Below are 24,141 nucleotides of genomic sequence, written 5' to 3'. Positions count from 1 at the left end.
ACAGCTGGGTAGTGTGGCAGTGACAGCTGTCATTTGCTCATTATTGTGGCTTTGCATGATGAATGTGACTTCTGTGAAACTGTATGGAATACTTTGGGACTGATTATGTGAAATACATGGCTCCCAGCTGGCCTTGAGTTTGCAGAATGTCCATTATTTTGCCTCCAATTTTTGGTTTGTGCCTAACAAACTTTGTTTTTTTTTCTCTGGGATATAAAGTCACTAAGTAATGATGAGCATTTGAGCCTCCGACTTCAAATCTTTCAGAAAATGCTTGCTAATACAAACTTTTATTTTATCATAGGTTCATAGGAGTGTACTAGGCTAACGACCCTGGAGCCTTTACAAGCCTAACTTAAAGGATTCCCTGGCAACATGCCGCCTGACGTTATTTACCAGTGCCTCTGTCCAGCAAGGACACTGAAATGATCCCAGGGTGAATTTTCTATTTCCTGTCCACTCATCAAGATTTTTCTTGAAGAGGGCCAGTGATTTGCTCTGCTTGACATGTAAGGCAAGTCTATTCCAGAGCATGGGCAGTCTCTGGGTTAGGAACCGGTCCCTCCAACAAGTTCTGTTGATTGTGTTAATGAAGTTAAGGTCTCTGGCTCATGTGGTATGGAGAGATTGGGATTTTCTTAGATGTAGCATATCTAGTAGTGCTGGGTCTGACATGGCTTTGATGGTCAAGCAGAGATTACCTCTAAGTAGACGATATGATACAGAGAAAAGTTAGAGTTTTTTTAGCCTTTCTGCATAGGGCAAGTGTTTGAGGCCTAGGATCCTATCAGTGAGGTATTTTTGTGGTCTTTCTAGTTGCATATGTCTGGTGAGGTGCATGCTGAATGGGGCATTGTTCCTGATAATTGGTCTAATGAGGGAAGAGTAGAGAAAGACAATGTCCTCTTTCTTCCTGGAGGTAAAACCCTTTGTAATGAGATGTGCCACGTAGAAGAATTTTTCTGACCACAGTGGTAATGTGATTATCAAAGGATAGGTTGCTATCTATTTGTGTTCCCAGATCTCTTATGACACCATTGGTGTTCAGTGGACTACAATTGATGTGATAGTTCATGGGTACTGTGTTCTTCCCAAAGTGAATGACGATGCATTTTTTGGCGTTGAACTTAAGGCCATGGTTCTGACACCAATCATTGGCCTCCGTAATGCCCTTCTGTAGAATGTCAACATCAATTGGGGAGCTAATAATGGCTCCCATTTTGCAGTTGTCTGTGAACTTGGTCAGCCAGAGTCCCTTGGTTTTGGTCTGGACTTCAGAAAAGTAGATGCCAAACAGCAGAGGACCCAGGACCGATCCATGTGGGACTCCACTCATGACTGGTTGGTACTCTGACTTGGAGTCTGTGACTTTCATTGTGTGAGCTCGGTACTCTGACTTGGAGTCTGTAACTTTAATTGAGTGAGTTCTGTCAGTAAGCCAGTTTGCAACCCACCTTGTGACATAGGGGCTGATGCCTAATTTAGTGAGTTTATCTATGATTCCTGAGTGGAGAATTGTATTGAAGGCTTTGGCCAGATCGAGGTAGGCTGTGTGAACTACCTTGCCTTCGTCCACAGCTCTGGTGACAGTCTTGAAGAAGTCTACCAGGTTGAGAAAACAAGATCTACCCTTAACAAATCCAAACTGCATGGGGTCTAGAGTCTGGAGATTCCCTTTGTCCTTAATTATTAGGTCCATGATGATGCACTCCATAGCCTTACATGCCAGACTTGTCAGGCTAATGGGGGAGTAGTTCCCAGGGTCCATAGTTGCACCCACTTTGTGGAGTGGGATGACTGTAGTGCGCCTAAGTACCTAAGAGTGATATTTAAAATCTGTTCCCTATTTTGGGTCATCATACCTCATAGTTTTGGCCTAGTCCCTGAATCGTGTGCTAAGAAATTGAGCTTTCTGAAATGGTCTGTGGCTCAACAGATTGCACACTTGTGTTTGATAGTGGAAGATCAGAAGGCTATGGGCTCTATTCCCACACCTGGTGATTGGAATAATTTTTTTGTTCATTACCGACACTTTGGTACATCATTAAGGGGTGTTGTACTCCTAAGTCTGCTGCCCTTTAGATGAATGTTAAACCAATATCCCATCTGTCTGAATTTGATTGTAGATGAGGTGAGGTGGATATAAAATATTACACAACACTTAGAAGAGAAAGTAGATAACATAGGTTCATAGGTTGGTACTGGGCTATCTGCCCGAAGGCATATATTAGCCCAGCCACGTTGTGCGGTATTCACTGCCCCTTTAGTAGTTCCCTAGACCCTTGTACTAGCAGCTAGTACCCTTGGCCCCAATCTAGTAGTGCTGTTGGTGTGATCCCCAGTGTGAACTTTCTGTTACCCATCCACTCATCAAGGTTCCTCTTGAAGAGTGATAGTGGGGGCTCTGTCTTATGTATATCATGAACACCTTCTTTGTCCTAGAGGGACTAATCTAGTTGAGAAAGTGAAAAAGACACAGAGCTGGGATACCATTGCCATTATTTTGTTAGAATCAGGTGCTTAAGGATCACAAAGTAAACAAAGTACTTATGACTGCTGAGTTTGGGGGGTGAAGTCTGTGACAGAAGCTAGTAACTGACCCTCTTGTCATTTAGTCAGTTTAAAGAGTCATTCATTTGAGTTTTTAGGACTAGTGCATGGGGTGTTTGGGGCTGCAAATAATTGTGCCTACTGTCATTTGCTCAGGTTAAACAGTTTATAATTCTGTATGAAAAAGTCCCAAAGATACCCAACTGGTAAGGTGAGCAGGAATATCAATAACAAAATCACCCTGGTTCAAAGTGAAGGCAGCTCTCTGTAGAAACAGCATATACAACGCATATACCAAAGGAGTCCAAAAATAACAATTTATTGTTTCGTAAGCGCTTTCATAACATAAGTTACTTCATCAGACGACTTCATTACATCCACATAAAATACAATTTAAATACTTAACCAACCCAATCAACACACTACATTTTCCCTCCATATTTGTTAAAACAATACTTATTTAAAGTCATATTACATTCTAAGTTAAATTAATTTAATTAATTAACATGCTTGCAAACCGTACCTATTATAACTCTATATAAAAAATTGAACATAGTAAAGTAAAACATGTTAAATAAGAAAACATATATTTAAATACATAAAAAATAACTCACAGCAAATAATCACTTTCTTATTCTCCTTCCTTTTAATAATGGTTTAAGTGGGACCATATCATTTAATCCTGAACCTCTATGTGCACCCATACTTCGAATCCAGGCGAACTCTTTAGTCTCTGTTTTATTATAAATGTCACCTAATCTAGGACTTTCCTGAATAACTTCCACTACCTGAAATCTAAAACTATGTTGTTCACCTTCAGATAATGTGTGTTTGGCCAGTGCACTATACATATATTTCATTCTAGTGCAATAAATGTGGTCCCTAATACGCTCCCTTAATCTGCGGTTGGTTTTACCTACATAAAATTTAAAACATATAACACAATGTGCTATAGAAACCAAATTCTTGGTATTGCAATTTGCCCTACAATTAATATGCCACAAATATCCAATATCAGGATGCCTATAAAATCTAGATTTGTCAATATATATACAAAAATTACATTGGCCACATGGTACAGTGGCATTAAATTCATGCCTGTTCACATACTGCAACCTAGGATAACATAACTGTAGTTTAAGATTTGGGCAGTTACTGTGAGTATATCTAGGCTTACTTCCAACAACTCTTGCAGTGTCCTCTTCTGCAAGTAAAATATGCCAATTCTTATGAATTACCTGTTTAACCTTATGTATCCCCTGGGCGTAAGGTAAAATTATTGGAATCGTATCAGCCTGTTTAGTCCTGTTTATAGGCTTATCTGGATCTCCTCCTTTTATATAAGGTTTACCTCTCCCCTGCCTCTCTTTCTTAACCCATGCATATGCTCGGTTAACTTCTCTGTTAGTATAACCTCTACTCATAAATGCTTCCTTCAAATAATCTAACCCTCCCTCAAAGCCAAGCTGTTCAGATGAAAGTCTTGAAGTCCTAAGGGCCTGTCCTTCTATGATATTAGAAAATATATATATGTCGGATGCATACTACTCCTTTGTAAAAATGAGGGTTGGTAACATTCCTTCCTATGTATGGCAGTAGTAATTTGGTCCACTGTCTTATGTAAGGTGACATCTAAAAAATCTATACTTTCAGGAGAATAAGAACATGTGAACTTTAAAAAGTCACTGCTAGTATTCAAATCATTAATACATTCTTCAAGTGATGTGTGGTCACCATCCCAACACATAAAGAAGTCCTCTACAAACCCACGGAATAATTTTACATTATGATGCCTCATATTTCTTTGTTTCCATTCCCTCATAACAATATTAGCATATGCATTTGTGCAACTAGTACCCATCGCGACCCTAGATTTTTGCCAATAGTATTCACTATCTAGTTTATAATTCTGACTTTACAGGACTAATGTGTATTTTTGTGAAGCAATTTGGAATACTTTTACTGTATCAGACATTTAACATATGCATAGTCCAAATATTGGATATAGCTCATGACTGTGGAGGCCATCTGTATATAAAATATACCTATCCCTGCTGTTGTTGAATTGCTAGCAGTCACTGATCTGCTATGCAGAATCAATGTCATACACTCAATTGTATTTACTGAACTCAATGTAACCCTATCACTACTGTGGCTTATGATTATATGTAAGTTAAATTTTTCATTCCCCAAACAGACTTCAAAGAAGTTTTCCTCAGATAGATAGCAAATGAGTGTATCCCAGCAAATGTGTATGAGGGAGAAAACCAACTATATTATTGTGGGTTTTCCTGTTTATATTACTCTCCTGTATTATGTATAAATATTAGTGTGTGGCTATACTCATACCCCTCAGCTGTCCATATTTTCACAGAATGTCCATTGTTTTGTCTTAAATATTTATAGGTTCATAGGAGATTACTAGGCTAATGGCCCTAGGGCCTGTACAAGCCTAGCTGTATAAAAAACCTGTGTACCCTAATTGACTGTAGTTAGATGGTGGTGGTTAGCAGAGAGATTCTTTGATCAGCAGTGAATACAACTGTTCATGAGGGACATAGGTGCTGTGCCCGGGGTGAATTTATGGTCGCCCATCCAATTGTCAGGATTGCACTTAAACAGGGTCATTGAGGAGCTCTGCTTTATGTGAATTGGGAGCTTATTCTAGAGGAGTGGCAATCTCTGGGAGATGTATCTGTGTCTCCAGCATGTTTTGTTAATGTTGCAGGCTAAGGTTGAGATCACTGTAGTGAGTGACTCTTGTCCCATTTGATTTGTGACTCTTGTCCCATTTGATTTGCAGACGTGCAGCATTTCCAGTAGCGCAGAGTCAGAGACTGCTCTGTAGGTCGGCACAAGTTGCCTCTCAGCAGCTTATATGATAGAGTACAGCGACAGGGTTTTCAGTCTTTTCATGTAAGTCATGTTTTGGAGGCCCTGGATTCTCTTGGTTAGAAACCTCTATCGTCTCTCCAGTTGTTGCAGGTGTCTGATGAGCTACATACAGGATGAAGCATTGTACTCATTTGGTGGTCTGAAAAGGGTCAAATACAGAGAAGTAAGAAAGTAACTGAAACTTTAGATATAATAAATCAAAACACATTGTTTACCAAAGTTTAGACAAGGCCTTTGACACTATCCCATATTGTGGCATTACTGAGAAATTTTATCCAGTTAAATGTTACCCCTTAAATAACTCACTGGATAGAAATCTGGTTCTCAGACAGGACCCAGAAAGTCAGGGTTGTTGGCACTTTCTCCTTAAAAAGGCATGTCACCAGTGGCATTCCACAAGGTTCTGGTTTGGTGCCACTCCACTTCAGCATATACTTTGTTGATGTCCCAGCTGACGTCAAGGGTCTCTGGCTGATGAGTTTGCTAATGACTGCCGATAATGAGATTTCTTATCTTCAGCAGATGACACCTCCAAACTTTTTTGTCCTGGATGTGCTGCCCTTATTTATGAGATGTGCAATGTAGAAGGCTTTCCTTACCACTATGGACACATGGTGATCAAAGTTTAGATTACTAACAACCTGTATTCCCAAATCTTACATCACTGGGTTTGAGCTTAAAGGGATGCTATCTATATCATAATTAGCAGGGGATACTTCTTTGCCAGACCAGATAATGAGGCATTTTTTGCATTTAGTTTTAGTCCATGACTTTGGCACTGATCATTTGTCTGCATCAGCCCCTTCTGTAATATGTTTACATCATTGGAGGACTCAGTGATTGGACCCAACTTGCAGTCATCTGCAAGTGTGGCAAGCCACAGGCTATCTGCTTTAACCTGGACCTCAGATAAATAGAGTCCAAGCAGTAGAAGACCCAGTACAGATCCTTGTGTTACCTGCTAGTAACTGGTCTACTGGTAGAGATGGATTCCCAACTTTGACAGTGTGCATTCTGTCGGTGAGCCAGTTGGACACCCATCTAGTGATGTATGGGGAAATCCCCAGAGGGAAAAGTTTCTCAGTGATCCCTGAATTTGAGATTGTGTCAAAAGCCTTGGCTAAATCAAGATAGGTGGTATGTTCTGCTTTGTCTCCATCCAGGACTTTGGTGGCATTCTCAAAGAAGTCCACCAGGTTTAATAAGCAAGATGCACCCTTGACAAAACAAGACTCGGTCAGGCAAGAGTTTGAAGGTCATCTGTGTCCTTGTTGATAAGGTCTGTCTCTTTTTTTTCTAATTACTCCAAATATTTTGAGATTCTAATACCATTCCTAAGTCAAAGTATGATTAAAGATCATGAAATTAGTATTGTTTCAATCTTTGTCAGCCAAAAGTGTTCTAAGCAGCACCCGCAATGTGCCCAGTAATGACTCCTTCTGCAATTTGTATGGAGTTACATGAATTGGTAACATATCTAAATATGATTGTAAATTCTGTGTTATAAGACCTGTTCCTCCTACTACTATTGGAACTGTCTGGGTATCTTTCTTCCACATTGCCCTCATTTCTGCCTGCAGACCCTGGTGGTTTATGACTTTGTGTCTCTCTGTACGTAAGACACTGTAGTCACTGGCTGTAGCAATTTCAATGATCGCTGCTACTTTTGCTTTCTTTTCTTGGACCACTATATCCAGTTTTCTAGCATCTGTCTTTTGAACTGTTGGTAATGGGTAATCCCGTGTGATACAAACTTCATCATTTTCTGTGATGCTTTGTGGCTCATGTTTCTAGTGTTTTTCAGCCACTTCAATACCATAATGTTTACACAATCCCCAGTGCAAGAGTCTCACCACATTATTATGCCTTTCAGTATACAGTCCTCCTGCCATTAGTGTGTTGCAATCAGCAACAAGGTGTGTGACTGTTTCCAGTTCAGTTTTACCAAACCTACATTTGTCTGTTTCTCCCACATGTTCAATGGACTTTGTAAAACAGCATGTACGTAGCCCACTATCTCGAGCTGCCAATATTAACCTTTCATTTCTTGGTTTGAATTCACCTCTCCTTAACCATTCCTGTGTTTGTTTCTGATCAATATGAGGTTCTTCCAGAAGTTTTCTATACTTGCAACTGTATTTATGCTTTTTCCACATTTCTTGCCTTCTCATCTGTTCCTTCATCTTACATTCTTTCTTTTGTTTTTTGGCACATTCACTTGCTGCCTGATTTTTATCTACTTCTTGTTTGATTTCCATTCCTGCTTGATGCCAATATGCTTTTGCTAAATTAAGTAGAGAAGTCATCTTAGATTTATTCTCCTCATGTTTCAAAACTTTCACTACATTTGGATCTTGTGAGGTCAGTAGATACACTTGGAGTTGCAAGATTGCAGATCTATACATGTAATCAATTTCAAGGAAGCCCATCACTACTTTGGAATGGGGAATATATAATCTTGGTATACACTGATTTTTATAAATCATTTGGTGAGCATGAAGCATCCTTCTTGTTTTAATATCTAATCTATCCAACACTGCTCACCAATCACTCCAAAACTGTAAGTTAGGACAGGAAGATCAAATTGGTTTATAGCTTGGATCTTGATCCTTGATGTCAGTGCTGTTCTCAGGATTAATTTGAGTTTTCTAAAGTATTCCTTACTGAGTTTTATTCACATTTGTTAATGTTTTATTGCTGATCCTCCATCAATTCCCAAGTATTTATACACTCCCTCTTGCTCAAGTTCTTTTATATCACATTCTTGTCCCAAACTGATGTTTTCCTGGCGCTGCAGTTTTCCTGCTTTAAAGGCTGCTTTTGCAAATTTATCAAGACCAAATGACATTCTAATATCATCTGAAAAAGTTTTGACAACCTGTAGCTGTGCTTTCAGTTCCTCATCTGATGAACTATACAGTTTTAAATAATCGACAAAGAGAAGATGAGAAGTCATTAGACTTTGTTGTTTTCTAGGAGCCAGATTGTAGCCATGGTCTAAGCTGTTAAGTAAACAGCTTAATGGGTTAATGGCAAGACAAAATAGCAATGGTGACAGAGAGTCACCCTGGAATATCCCCCTTTGAATTTTTATCCCTGGGATAATAATCTGTCCTTTATCATGCCTTAATTGCAAAGTGGTCTGCCATTGTTTCATGGTTACTGTAATGTAATCAACCAGTATAGGGGAGTATCTTATACATTTTTAAGCACTCTTTTATCCATGAATGTGGGATATTATCAAATGCTTTTTTGTAGTCAATCCATGAGATACTTAGATTCTTCCCCTCTTTACAGTTCTCCACTATAACTTTATTTAACAACAAATGATCCTTTGTTCCATATGACTTTCTTTTATTGCCCTTTTGTTCTACTGCCATAATTGAGTTTTCTTCTAAATGACTATAAACTCTGTTGGTGCCAATTCCAGTGTATGGTTTATATGTCGTCGGAAGGCAAGTTGTTGTTCTATAATTTTTAGGGTAGCTTGCAGGTTCACTCTTAAGTAAGATCATTGTTTTACCTGTTGTTAACCAGCACAAACAACCAAACCAAAAACCACCTCCAGAGGAAGCCTTAATAGGCAAAAAGGCTTCCACCACAACGAAAAGTTCACTGAAATTCTGTTAAAATGTAGGCTTTAATAAAAGAAATAAAAAAATAAAAGCACAAATTGTGCTAAGTTGCAGGTCAAACAGGATAAGCGCTTTCAGTTAAAAAACCTTCTTCAGATCCTAGTGTGTAGACCTGACTTACTGCTGTTAAATAAAGATCCTTAATTGCCTACCCAACGGTATAGGCATTTTGAAGTAAACATGGATGTGAACCTAGTATGCAGCTTCCTGGAATTGGTCCTGGAGAGCAATGTGTTCCTCTATGGTGAGTATGCCAATATAGTCCTAGCTGAATGGGAAGGCAATGGGAAATGGATAAAATGAATGGAAGGAATGCATCATCTTCTACAATAGGTTTGTGGATGATGTTATATTCCTATGGAAGGGCAGTAAAATGATTTTGTCAACTATTTAACAAGTATGACTAGCTTTCTAAGATTTGAAGTGAAAACATCAGCAAATGAGATTGAGTTCTTAGACGTGAGAATTTCAATGAATAAAAGCAAAGGAATCGGTACCACTATATTCAGGAAACCAAACTGGAGGAACCATATGCTATACTACAATAGCATGCATCCAGAATATTGTTGAAAATCAAGTGACCAGGATATCCAAGCTATGTACTGACGATGATGATATTCTGCAGGAACAAGACAAACTATTACAGAATTTTGCTTCAAGAGGCTACAATGAAAAACAATTAGTCATGAGTAAAGGCAAAGCAATGTTTATTCGATACAACAAATGGCAACCGTACTACTCGAAACAGAAGCAGAGTGATGTGAAAAAAGGTTGGAACAGCAACAGTGTCAGATGCATGATGACCTACAGCACTGACTCCTTTGATGTCCGTGAAACCATCAAGAAATTTTGGCCAGTCTTAACTGCTGACAATAAAATTAAAAACACCTAAGTTTGGTTATAAAAACAAGAAGAACTTAAAGGATTTATTGTGCAACTATGATGGAATACCTAACAAGCAGAGTACAGAAGGAAAAAATAGGTTAGGAACTTGGAAATGTGGCTTTTGCAAAGCTTGCAGCCACATTAAATGTTCCAACAGTTTTGTTCAACTAACAAATGCTATAAGTACTCTGGTTTTGCTAACTGCAACACCAAGACACTTTTAATTTGTGTCAAGCCTATTATGTAGGGAAGATCAATAGAAAGTTTAAGGAACGGATACTTCGCCAAGCCTATTATGTAGGGAAGACCAATAGAAAGTTTAAGGAACGGATACTTCGCCACCTGTTAGACATCAAGAATAAAGTGGTAACCAATGCCCTATATGGACATGTGTTTGAAAATCCAGGGCATTCATTTAGCTTTATGGTTATCTCAAATGTGACTACTAACCTCCGTGGAGGAGACATTGTCAACAAAACTGAAAAGGAAGAAAGCAAATGGATCATGAACCTCAGAGCTAATTTATTTCCAGGGCTCAACAGAGTAGTTCCTATTAAACCTATTTTGAAAGAGAGAAGCCTAATTAAGAAATGAAATGGAGGCTTAAGGAAATCTGATTGCTGTATGTGATTGGTTGAGCAATTAAGGATCTTTATTTAACAGCAGTAAGTCAGGTCTACACACTAGGATCTGAAGAAGTTTTTTTAACTGAAAGTGCTTATCCTGTTTGACCTGCAACTTGAATAGCACAATTTGTGCTTTTTATTTCTTCATTTTATTAAAGCCTACATTTTAACAGAACTTCTCAGTGAACTTTTCGTTGTGGTGGAAGCCCTTTTTTTCATTTTACTGTTGTTAACCAGTGTAGTGTCTGTTCAGGTGCACATATAAATAGTTCTTACTCATGGCTAAGTCCAGGTGCAAAGATGTTAATACTTTTAATCAAAAGTTAGGTACTGCATCTGGGCCTGCGGGTTTCCAGTTAGAGGCTTTTCTTAACTTTGTTTCAATCTCTCTGGCTGTTATTTCTTCCCATTTCATATCCTGTACCTTTAAACTTCTTATTCTTTCTTTTACTTCTTCTATACATTTAGTATCTTTGCTATGTTCCACAGGATCTTCATAGATACTTCTCTAAAATGTATCTACTGCCTCCTTTTTTGATGGTCTTTCAATTTGTTTTATCTTATTTCCCAGTTATCTATAAAACATTTTTGGGTCATCAATAAATTGCTTATTTTGTACTTTTCCTTTATATTTATCTGTGTATCTTCAAAGTTTTTCTGGCCTGTGCTGAAATTTTTAGTTTGTTACTTGTGATTGTGGATGATAGATCCTGGTCTGTTCTAATACTGTGCATTGCTTTAATCACATCTATCTTTCTTAGTATGTTGTTGATCTGGTCCCTCTTCTATAATCTTCTAACAGTGACACTTCTTGCCTTAATTGCTTTATAGTTTTCTCTATTCAATGCTTCCATGATGGTATTTGATTTCTCCCCTTCCTTTCCCTCACTACCCTGTGTTCTTGTGGTAGAACGGTATCAGTTATTAATTTAGCAGCACAGTAATATATCCTGTTTACTTCTGTTATATCACATGGCTCTACAGGGACAGTCCTAATTACTGCATTCATTTGTTTGATCAGACTTCTGACTTTTTGGGTTTTAATAACCTTCTGTAGTTTATGTTTCTCATTGATCTTAATATATCTATCCATGACCATTAAATCAAGCAACATTTCTCTTAGCTCATTGCCTTCCAAACTGAGGGCACATCCCTTGTTTTCCGTTTCCTGTGGGCATTCTGTAGAAAGTTCTGTAGCATCTTCCTGTGGTACCTTCTCTTCAATTTCATCCTGTGTCATCTGTTGCTCTGTCATATGGGAACTCACTGTGGAAACTGTGATGCAGTCAGTGTTGAGGAGTGATAGGCCAGTTTCCTCTTCCTTTCCTTTCTGTCTAGCTTCAAGTGAACATTTATACTGGCTTCCTGTGGAAGGCTCCGAAATATCTTGATACAGCACCTGACCAATTGCTTCCTGTTCCGCTGGTTTCCCCTTAATTTGGATATCCATTGCTCTATCCTGTTGTGGTGCTTTCTGTATTGGATTTTCTACACTGAATCCTTCTCTTTGCAGATGCTCCATAACCTTAGTTTCTATTTCTTTGTCTTCTCCATTACTAATCCCTCTTTCTACTTTTCCTCTTAGTCTTTTTAATTTTTGTATTGTAAAGTTTTCCATGTCTGGGTTCCTTTGCCTGTATGTCTCTTCAAATATCTTTGGTGCTGCTCTTTCTGTATCGGTTAGTTTTGCTTTCTCCTTTGCATAAATATTACACCATATTAAATCACTTTTCCTTTCCCATCTCCATATTTCTTTACATCTCCTGATCCTCTTGCTTTTCCTTATTCTGGGGACTCAATCCATCATACTGTGATGTAGTCTCTGTTAGACCTTCTACATTAAATCCTTTACTTCTCAGGCACTCCATAACTTCAACTTCTATTTCTTTAACTTCTGTTTTACTAATCTTCTTTTCCACATTCCATCTTTGTGATATTCATTTTTTTACTGTGAAATTAACCATATCTGAATGCCTTTGCCTGTATTTCTCTTTGAATATCTTTGGGGCTGCCTTCTCTATATTAGTTAAGTTGGCTTTCTCCTTTGCATAAATATTACACCATATCAAATCTGTCTTTCTTTCCCATGTCCATATCTCTCTCTTATTTTTTTCAAATATTTCTAGGTCTTGTTTATATTTTTGCACTTCCTCAGATGTTTCTTTTTCCAAACAGATCAAAGTTTCTTGATCTACATACTGTTTTTGAAAAATCTGTTGCATTAATGAACATAAATTTTTATTTGAAGCTTCTGACAGTTTTTCCTGTGGAAGTATTTTTTTTCCTCTAATTTATTTCTTAATTATTTTGTATATCTTGTGTCTGGAAATTCTGGGCTTTTTACAAAATAGTAACAATACATCATTTCTTTCTTATCCTCAGTAGTCCACTCTATCTTCTTTATGGCTCTTCTTTGGCCAATCAATTTTTGTAATTTTTGTGGACTGCTACTTCCTTCTACAACGGGGGGGGGCATTCTCCCCCTGGGCCTAGCCCCATTGTAGGAATGTTTCCATATTCTGAGGATTCTACATTGTCATTTTTTCCAGTCCTGACACCAGTGCGCCTGCCAGGATTGGGCACTTTTTTAGCTTGGGTCTTGTGCACCCAGCTAGCTTTTTTTGTTTTTGACTTACTTTTGTCAATGATATATGCTATATATGCTATATAAATACAGTCTATATATCAGTGTCACCTTTGTGAGATTTTGTGAAAAACTGCGTCTACCTCGCAAAGGTACTTACCAAGACTTGAATTAAATTTCTGCACTACTACTCTCTTTTGCTTGCTGACTTTTCCGCTCTCCATTAGGAGCATTAGATGCTTTTCTTAACTTTTCTTAATTTTGATTCTTTCCATGGTCTTGAAGATAAGGCAGGTTAGGATTATGGGGCAATAGTTTGCTGGTTGGGCTTATGGGTCAGTAGTTTCCTGGATTGGTTGAAGGACCCCCTTTGTGCAAGGGAATTACTGTTGCTGTTCTACACTCTGCTGGAACAAAACCAGTGCTGAGGCTATGGTTAAAGAGAGTGCCATGTGGTTCCACTATGCCTTGTTTAAGATTGTTTAGTAAGCAACACGGGATGTTATCTGGTCCCACAGAGGCCATGTTTTGGCATTGGAGAGTGCTTATATGACCTGTTCTTTGGAGACACTCGCTAGAGGACTGGTGTCAAAAATGCTTTGGGTTATAGCTTTTGGGGACAGGGGGGTAAAGTTATTGTCAAATCTCTGAGCTAGCAGGTTGGCAATTTCCTCAGGTTCGGTGTGAGTGGTACCATCCACTCTAAGTTTGGCACACAGCTGGGCATTCCCTATTATGTTTTGGACATAGCTAAAAAAATGCCTTATTGTTGTCTTTAGCTAGGGATGCTAATTTAGTCTCATAACCAACCACAGAGGATTTTACAAGAAATCTGATTTGCTTGTTCAGGCTGTGGAGGGTATTCTTCCTCTGTTGAATAAGTTCCCTCTTGTTCTTGGATATCATAGGTTCATAGGTAAATACTAGGCTATTGGCCCTGGGGGCCTATATAAGCCTAGCCAAAAAGATTCCCTGGCTTTTGCCACCCCAGATAATTATTTTCTTTTTCCCCTGTCGAGCAGTGCCACAAAAGTGATCCCTGGAGTGAATTTTCTATTTCCCATCCAGTTGTCAAGATTTATCTTAAAGAGGGCCAATGAGGAGCTTTGCTTGACATGAATGGGTAGTTTGTTCCAGAGTATGGGAAGTCTCTGGGACAGGAATCTATCACTCCAGCATGTTCTGTTTATGGTGGTGACAAGGTTTAGGTTCCTGGAGTGTGTGGTTTGGAGAGATTGGAATTTCTTTAAGTGTAGCATGTCCAACAGCTCTTGGTTTGACATAGCTCTGTATGTTAGGCAGAGATCGCCTCTGAGTAGGTGATATGTGATGGGTAGAGCTGGAGTTTTTTGAGATGGTCTGCGTATGGCATCTGTTTGAGGCTGGCAATCCTTTTAGTGAGGTATTTCTATGGCCTATCCAATTGTTGTAGGTGTCTTGTGAGATACATGCCAAATGGGACATTGTACTCTATTAATAGGTCTGATGAGTGATGAGTAGAGAGGACTCTATTAATAGGTCTGATGAGTAGAGAGGAACAATGACCTCTTTTTTTCTAGAGTAGAACCCTTTTGTGATGAGGTGTGCCACTTAGAAGGATTTCCTGACTACTGTGGTGATGTGGTTATCAAAGGAGAGACTACTGTCCACCTGTGTCCCGATGTTTCTTGTCACACTTTTGGTGTTTAATGAGCTACCACCTATGTGGTAGTTCATGGGTGCCAAGTTTTTCCCAAAGGGGATGACAATGCACTTCTTGGCATTGAGCTTGAAACCATGACTTTGACACCAAGCATCTGTCTCCGAGAGGTCCTTTTGTAGAATGTCTACATCATTAGGTGATTCTTTTATGGCTCCCAGTTTGCAGTCATCTGCAAACTTTGTTAGCTAAAGACCTTCTGTGTTGGCCTGCACTTCAGAGAAGTAGATGCCGAACAGGAGAGGACCCAAGACTGAACCCTGTGGTACTCCACTCATCACTGGTCAGAAGTCGGACTTGGAGTTGGCTACTTTTACTGTGTGGGTTCTGTCAGTGAGCCACTTGGCCACCCATCTTGTGACATAGGGATTTATGCCCAGTTTAGTGAGTTTATCTACAATTCCAGAGTGGGGGATGGTACTGAAAGCCTTGGCGAGGTCAAGATAGGCTGTATGCACTACCTTGCCCTCCTCTACAGCTCTGGTGACTGCTTCAAAGAAGTTAATCAGGTTTAGTGGACATGATCTACCTTTACAAACCCAAACTGAGTGTGACCAGGGTTTGGAGGTTACCTATGTCTTCGTTTATAAGTTCCAAGATGATACGTTCCATGGCCTTGCAGACCAGGCTCATCAGGCTAATGGGGCAGTAGTTTCCGGGGTTTATGGTGGCATCCCCTTTGTGGAGTGGGATAACAGTTGCTGTGCACCATTCAGTATGCGCATAGCCTGAGGTGAGGCTATGATTGAACATGGTACTTAGGTGGGGTGCCAGTTCATGCTGTAGTTCATGCAGTACGCAGCCTAGGATGTTGTCTGGTCCCATGGATGCTGTGTTCTTGGCTTTGGAGAGTGCGGTCTTTACTTGTTCATCCATGCTTACAGGGGCTTTGCATTCTTCTGGTATTAAGATGGGCCCTTTGGAAGGTGAGAGGGGGGGTAAAGTTAGCACTGAAACTATCCACCAGGATGGTGGCAATATTGGTTGGTTCTGTATATTTAGTGTCATTGTGCTATAACTCAGAGCAGATCTGAATGTTGCCACTGAGATTCTTGACATAGTTGTAGAATGCTTTGTAGTTGTCTTTGGAATCAGTGGTGATTTTATTTTCATAACTGGCTTTGGAGGATTTGATGAGGGATCTCAGCCTCTTGCTGAGGCTGACTGGGAGTTCCTTCAGTCTTGGGATTTTACTCTTTTTTTGCAACAGCTTCTTCCTTCTGTTGTAGAGTTTGTTTATGGTAGGGGAGCACCAGAGTGGCTTCCTTTTTTTGGAGGATATCAGTTTCTTTCTTTTGTTATATAACGTATTAATACTTCATCTATCAGGGTAGCCTGTTTTTTGGGAGGACCTGGATTTAGTCCTGTCAGGTACACTGAGTCAATATATTTGTTTAAGTGGCTATATAGGGCATTTGTGTACTGTTCTGCATAGGAGTCATTGTTGGCTGTGTTAGAAGGGGCTTTGAAACTTTTTATACCATCACTTAGTAAGCTATAGTTTGCATTGGAGAAATGTTTCATTTTTTTGATCCTGTGGGGGTGTCTGGTCTGATCATACTGTATTGCATCATGTCAGTATCCATGATTTTGTGCAGCCCATGGACTCATCAACTCTTAGTTTCTAATTTCATTTAATTAGTGAGCTCTTGTCATTATGAAAGTTGCTTTTTCTGTTTTTGACCACGACATTTTTTGCTTTTGTTATATACACTGTTAAGTTAGTATTCCACCGGTGTGGTTCATATTTCAGGTTTATTTTGGGCTTATGTCTGGTAGGTACAACAGCCTCTGAGTATTTACATGGTTGTACAGGGTTTCTGTGAACAATTCTGCACAGGATGTTGTGAATTTGGGGTTTGGAGAGGCATAGATTTTAAGAAACTGTCAGTTAATAAGATGTAGTTTGCTTTAGAATAGTTCCTAACTGTTACAGATTTCGCTGGGTTTTCCATGTTGATTTTTATTTCAAAGGAGACAGCTTTATGATCCGGCTTCACCAATGAGTACGTGGCAGAGGGAGGGGGGAGGGTGCAGGGTGCAGCACTCTCCCATATTGGTGATTACTAGGTCCAATATGTTTGAACCTCTGCTTAGAATATGCACTATCTGGTCACATGTATTTTTGTTAATAAAGTCCAGGAAAGATTGTGCCTGCAAGTTGGAGGCAGTCTTAGGTTTCCCATTCCATAGAGGGGTAATTGAAGTCTCCCATGAAGAGGGTGTTTGACTGGATGGTGAGTGTCTCCAGTAGGTCTAGGTATGAGTAATGGGATTCCTGAGGCATAGATGGTGATGTATAGCTTGCTAGGATATGGTAAGGAACTTTATCTATGCTGATTTGCACATGGATGAACTCCATGGCATCATCCTCTTTAACCATCCTAGAGGTATAATGTCCGAGACACATCCACCTTTACTCCTTGTTTGTGTGGCTCATGGTTTCAATGTATGGAAGGCACTGAAGGCTTGCAGTGCTGGAGTAATTTTAGCAACTTTAAACCATGTCTCAGTAATGACACAGATGTCTATATTCTCCAGAGTGAGGAGAGTTTCTAGGGTGTGGAGTTTCCTGTTAAGGCTCCTAGCATTGTGCAGATTTAGGTTCCTTTGAGCTTTATTTGCTAAGCTTGTCATTTTGTCAGTTTGGTATTGCCTAAAAAAGTCTCTAAGGTTGGATAACGTTTTAGCCAATATATAGAAGTCAGGGGGGGGGGGGCAAGTGCAGACCATCCTTAAAGCAACATGATCTGTCAACCATGTCCTCCCATGACAACAAATACTGACTCCCCTGGAATGACACCAGAAACTAAACCAGTTGTTAAAGTCAACCATTTGTTGTCCATACTGTGGCATCATCCTTGATGAAGGTAGAATGTTGTTCAGTGCAACTTGCATACCAGTTTGAAACACATATTCAGAGCGAGAACATCTCTCTTCATATAGTGCAGTGAGGTACATCTCAGATCACTTATACCAACATGGACTATGATAGAATTGTACTGGTACCTGTGCTGCATTGACTTGAGAGCATGCATAACATGACAGATCCTGGCTTCAGATAAGCAAGTAACCATTAACTTCTCCTTTTTGCAGTCTATCGAGTGGGGCATCTGTGTCATACAATGGAAACCCCTAAGAAAAAGAGTCCTGGATAAAGTGTCAGCTTGCCTTATGGGCTTCAAAGCAGAACAGACACTGTAGAAGACGGAGATCTAAATGGCTACAAAATAAGTGTAGGCACAAGAAAGAAAGCAGAAAAGACATCTCTTGCTTATTTTCTGTTTGTAAAACTCCAGCAAGGAGCAAAATAATTGATTGCTTGCAAATGTTGTCCTAGGCTTATTCAAAGACCCAAAGACCAGGCCAGGCTACACAGCAGTGTATTAACTACCAGTCAATGAATCAAAACAACCAATGATGAAGTGAAATCTGAAGCCTAAGTGTTAAAAGATGAAATATCAATAAAACAAAATATCCACTAAAGCAATAAAAGATTAACAAATGTAATATTTACATACAAGAAATAGACAATAACATTCATTGATTTGCTTTTACGTATGAAGAGTGCTGTTTAATAAAATACTGACCAAAATCCAATATGATGTGGTTATTTCAGGGTAAGGAAAGACAGTGGACAAATAGCCTAAAGCAGATCCTTTGTGTCTGTGTTGTCTATTACATGGCCTTTAGCCACCAGAAAGACATTGGACAGTGATGAGTATGCCACCTTTCATGCAAATGCTTTTTGGGTCAGGACCAGTCTGTATTGGTTTACAAACTTAATAAAGGTGACAGCTGTTATAGCATTAAAAGAATACATTGTTTGCCTAGTTGGAATAAGCTTTATCAAGAGAAGGACTTAAACCTTTCCTGTGATATAACTGGACCTAGAGACAGGCATGTATCCCCGACACTACCCCTTCTCTACTGATGAAAGCCATGTGCTGAAACCGGTCTAGTATTCAGCTTAATAAAGCTATTAGTATCAGTCCCTTTTGGTGCTGGCATTTTTTTCATTTTTCTGGGACAGGATCTCCGTCCATGTGAAACAGTTGCTCCCTGAACCAATTCAACGGGGATCAACATTTACTCCTGGTTTGGCAACTATGCCTGTAATGGACACTGGTGTCCTAGAAGTGGTTCATCTCCCAGGACCCTGCTTATAAATGTTTCACCCCCAAACCCCTGCTTATAAATGTTTTACCTCCAAATCCCTGCTTACCCTACCAAGGGTCAGAAATCTGGGATGTTTGGCTCAGCTTTAAAAGGCTCCAGTGGTCATTAGCCTATGCATATCTAGGAACCTAAGAGGACACAGACGAGTTACACTGAGTAACTTATTGCAGTATGTGCTGCTGTTCTTCTACAAATTAGCATCTGATATGTATGTTGGCCATATTGTATTGTTAATTGAATTCTAATATTTGCTAAAGCAGAACTCGTACCTTATATTTACAAAAGTGCGTTAATGTCCACATTAGTAGATTACAAATGGGATTTATATAGATGGTTAAAAGCATTAGCAAGTTTTGCTTAAATTCTTTATTTTATAAAAGACTGCGTATATTTTGGGAGTATCGCTTTAGTAGCTATTTTAACAGCACTGTTCTAAAATTGCTTTTAAATTTGATGATGATATGCACAATCTTTCTACACAGCTGATTATACCATAAAGTTGAAAGATCTAAAATGCAATATCCAGTATGGTTGGTAAATTTCTTAAGAGTTAATGAAGAATTTCTTTTCTGCGGGATACAGTCCCCATATTTCGAGGTAGTTTTTTTCTGCCTAAACATATATGAGGAGTGGCTACTCGTGCATCAAAAAGTAATTGTCTAGTGAAGTTCTGTGGATGAGTAGAGTGTGGCATTCATAAAGAAGAGATTACTGTGGTGATCACAATGAGTTTCACTGTTCGTACTAGTCACTAAGTTTACATTGATAGTCACAAACGTAACAGGAATAAAAGCTGCTAGATATGAAGGGAATGAACATTACACATTATGAAGTTCTAATGCCCTTCTTAATAACAGAAAGCTGTTTAATATGCATATCAGTCTGATATAAACTAGCTGTTTCTTTCTTTTTGATCTCCAGATGGTTTAATTTTTTGATGTAACAGACAGAAGGAGACAGAAACATGGAGATAAATTACATATTTGGAAACAGTGCTAGATTTGCAGTATGTTTTTATTTTATTTTTTTACATACCTCACTCCATTCACCTGTTACCCATCGAGGCGGAGAACAGCGCCGCAGGTGACATCTCATACTGGTGGAAGGCTTTGTTTCTTGGGGACACTGTGATGTCGGCAGAGTCATACTGTGGTCACCACTCTTGCACAACACTATTCGATAACGGAAGCCAGGCCCACAGTTTGGGGTGCACTAATGACAGAAAAGAGAGTTACTATATATTGGAATATCTCATGATAAAATGAAAAGAAAGCACATTTAGAAAGCAATCATGTATATGACAACTAAATATAGTTGTTGTGATGCAGTAAAAATTTTAAGAAAGGATTTCTAGCAATATCTACTCCTTTCTTTCCAAAATGTTCTTAGTTAAAATTAATTAGTTGAAACTAATTAAATTAAAAGTTTGATTAATTAAATTAATTAGTTTAGGGCGGCGCAGTGGTGCAGCGGTTAATGCTGTTGCCTCACAGCAAGAGGTTCTCCGGTTCGATACTCGGCTGGGGTGCCTTCTGTGTGGAGTTTGCATGTTCTCACTGCATTCGCGTGGGTTTCCTCCGGGCACTCCAGTTTCCTCCCACATTCTAAAGACATGCTTCTGGAGCATTTCTCCCCGGGCCTCCGCTGAAAACAGGATCTGTGGAACCTTGTCGGACATTCCCGGTCAACAAATGTTAAAATAAAATAAAATAAAAAAATAATTAGTAAAAACTTAGTTAACATTCTCCTAAGTTAGTGACCTAACTTTTGACCAACATGTGTCTATTGTTGTAAGAAAGTCCAATATAGCACAGCTTATAAACAAAGGGATTGTGTCTAGATCTAGGTTTGCCATTCTCCCCCTTTACACAGCTATCATTAGGCCAGCCATTGAATATAATGCCCTCTTTGGCATGTATCTCTGCAGATACATGCAAAAACTGTAATTCTAAAAGGATACAAGGCCTGATCAACATGCCATACACACACTGATTTAAAGCCCTGTCACTATACTCTGTATCCTACAGACTGCTAACAGGTGACCTGTGTCTGGCATACAAGGTATCTTTTGCCCGATTACTGATGGATTTCCTGTACATCAACAAGTCAAATGGCATCAGACATACTTGGCATAGGGATCTAAACCTCATCTGCAATATCAACATAATGGTTTGGAGGGACAGCTATATTTAGTAGAGGATACCGATGCTGTGGAACACACGCCACGCCCACATAAAATAAAGTTCATCCCTGTCCATTTTCAACTGAAACTTGGATCTATGGAAGGGAAATAGAAAATTTACCCTAGAACTGCCCTCTTTACTAGTAAAGACAGATGCAGCTCCTAAATGCTTTATCCCATGCATGTGTCCTCTCAAATTGTTATGGCACGATCCCAGTTATTCTCATTAGGGGTAATATATGATTATTGACCATGAGATGGGTACAGCCAGTCTGTTACCAAATGGGATAGGTTATTTTGATCACAAAAAAGAAAATTAGCTTGGCTTAAAATGGTCCTCAAGGGCAGCTAGCCTAGTATTTATCTATGAACCTATTTCCTCTCTTTGCTTTTACCTAATATTTGGCTTAAATTCCTCTCAAAACAGAGTGGCTTGCCTTCATACAATTTGCCAACTTTGTAATAAATCAGTATAATAATGTTTGGTATTATTGCGGTTTCCAGTCCTTGAGGTGGTGTTTCTCAAGAGCTGTCCATTTCACTGAGTCACAGTGGTCACCAATATCACTGTCTTGTAGCCGCCTTTCATCCATCGAATGATGAGCTTTGGCTATGCTTCTTATTAAGGATCAAGGGGGTAAGGATGACTATGCCAGTTTTTATTCAAAGTGCAATTTGGGGTAGAATGAATCTGTAGCTGTGGCTGCTTGTATTGCTAAAGAAAATAGCTGTGCAGTTGTAATAATAAATTGCACTTTTCTACTAGTTTTTGTTTATTTCATTCATCTTGACTTAATACAGGTGTAATCAAAGCAAAGGTACTGAAGTATTGTTGGAAGAAACTTGGGATTCAGCAGAATGGATCATCTTAAGTAATAAACTGCCAATAGTATTAAAGGTAGTCACGGTAGAATATGCAACATTTCCATACAGAAGCCATCGAAAGCTTTAGTTGATCAGTGCTATGAATTCTGGTTTCTTTTTAGCCTGTCTAGACCCTTTGGCAGTATGCTTTTGTATATGAAATATAATGCATTGCTTCACTAATTGTGCAGATTGCTTCACTTTATTTGGCATCTGATATGTGGGCATTATAATTTAGCATTAATGGTACATTATCTCATGGCAGTGGTGGAGGTGTGTATGGTTTTATCTGAGCTGAATGTGCTATCAGGCAGGCTGGTCATACATCTGAGTCAATTACTAAATTACCATAGCTTTCAGTGACTGGGCTCTGAATATTACTATGTGAAATTTACTTTTCAAGAAATGTTCATTGCAAATATTTACAGTTTTAGGGAAAAACATCTTATAGAACAAAACTATATTCAAACCACATTTAAATATATGTATTATTTTCTATGTATTAGTTTGTTTAGTTATAAAAAGTAAACTTGGACATAGGAAACAAAAAGCAATCTGATATGGTGCAATATTTATGTAGAGGAGAAAGTCAAAATAAATGAAACTCCAAATATATTTGAAGAAAAATATAGGCAAATATACCTAGAGTTGATAAACTCTGCAATAACATAAAGAAAAGAAAAAAATCATGAAGGTGGGATATAATTCAAAAAAAGGAATTTTGGTGAGAAGGAAATTAAACAAATAGAACTTGGAGTGAATGATTTAATATGGAAACTCTGAGACAGGGAATATCTTAACATAATAGATGAATATGTTTTTGGAAAGAGAAGGAGCAGATGGAGCAATATGCATCTGAAAATATGTACCAGAGTTATGTTCTAGAACCTTCTGTAGGAGACTTGCACGAAAATCCAATTAGAATTGTACAACAGGGGAAAAACAAGAAATATAGAGCAAAGAGGATGCTTTCAATCTAGACAAAATTATCTAAGGGAAGACATGCCTGATTTAATAGAGATGGATAGTCATAGTAAGACAGATCAAACAGATAAATTACAGACAGTAAATAAGACCCAAAATGCTGAAAGATTGGTAAAACAGATGATCACAGCAATGATAAAAGAAATTCATGTGATATACTACTGTGTAGCTAAATGAACAACAGATAAAGTGTTACTATAAAAATATAGAGTAGTGAAGGAAAGGAATGGAGCAAGTAGAAAGTTACCATGGACTCATCAAAACTATAAAACAATGAAGACAAGAAGAACCACTAATAGAAGGATACAGAAAAGGAACAAAGCATCAAAAATTCTTAGAAAGATGGATATAAAAGCATCACAATATTAAAACCGATCAGGATATATCACGCATGACTTCCAATAATAGATTAAATATATCAGCACAAAAGGAACAACATAGAAGATATACAGGTAACTATAAAGGAATCAAGGAAAACAAGCAATTCATTGGAAACACAAAAAGATTTTATAGAGAATTGGAAAAAAAGCAAAAGCAATAGAAACGCCAACAAAAAAGGAGGAGGTCCAATTTGGAGAAGCATTTATGAAAGCCCTGTTGAACATAACAAATATACCAAACTGATAGAGGAGTTAAAAGAAACAATAAGAAGGTCTAATATAGAGGATATTAAATGGGAAGAGGTAACACAGCCAGAGAAACTTTATTTTTATTTATTTATTTATTTTATTTTATTTATTTTATTTTACATTTGTTAACCGGGATAGTCCAACTGGATATATGTCCATTTTCAGTGGAGGCCCGGGGAGAAAAAAAGATATTAAGGTATTTAGCCAGAAGTAAGGTACTGCATCTTGAGGGATGTTGTTAATTTTGTATCAAAGATTTAGCCTTGAGTAAAAATTTCCTATATACACATACTAAACAGACATCAGCCTAGTTTATAGCAGAAAAAATACCCTTCTCTATAAGAGTGAATCTGAAAGCCACCCTAACAACTCCAGGCCAGTAACTTGCCTTCTGACACTATATACATTATATACTAGAACTGCTCCAGA

At 38.5% G+C, this 24,141-nt stretch overlaps 1 protein-coding gene across 1 annotated transcript in view; it reads right to left on the bottom strand.

Moving 5' to 3' along the window:
• The window catches only part of LOC122787163 (A disintegrin and metalloproteinase with thrombospondin motifs 10-like), a 1,217,364-nt gene that overhangs the window by 73,598 nt on the left and 1,119,625 nt on the right, over positions 1–24,141 (bottom strand). Inside the window, exon 23 of the mRNA XM_044053741.1 lies at positions 20,089–20,265. Coding sequence (XP_043909676.1) covers positions 20,089–20,265 — 177 coding nt within the window. The remainder of the gene's footprint in view (positions 1–20,088; positions 20,266–24,141) is intronic.

Source organism: Protopterus annectens, chromosome 13.part0 (assembly GCF_019279795.1).
Source record: "Protopterus annectens isolate FY-2018-M chromosome 13.part0, PAN1.0, whole genome shotgun sequence".
In the NCBI taxonomy this organism is placed as follows: domain Eukaryota; kingdom Metazoa; phylum Chordata; order Ceratodontiformes; family Protopteridae; genus Protopterus; species Protopterus annectens.
Note: the sequence above shows the minus strand (reverse complement) of the source record. Positions and strands in the feature narration are given on the sequence as shown.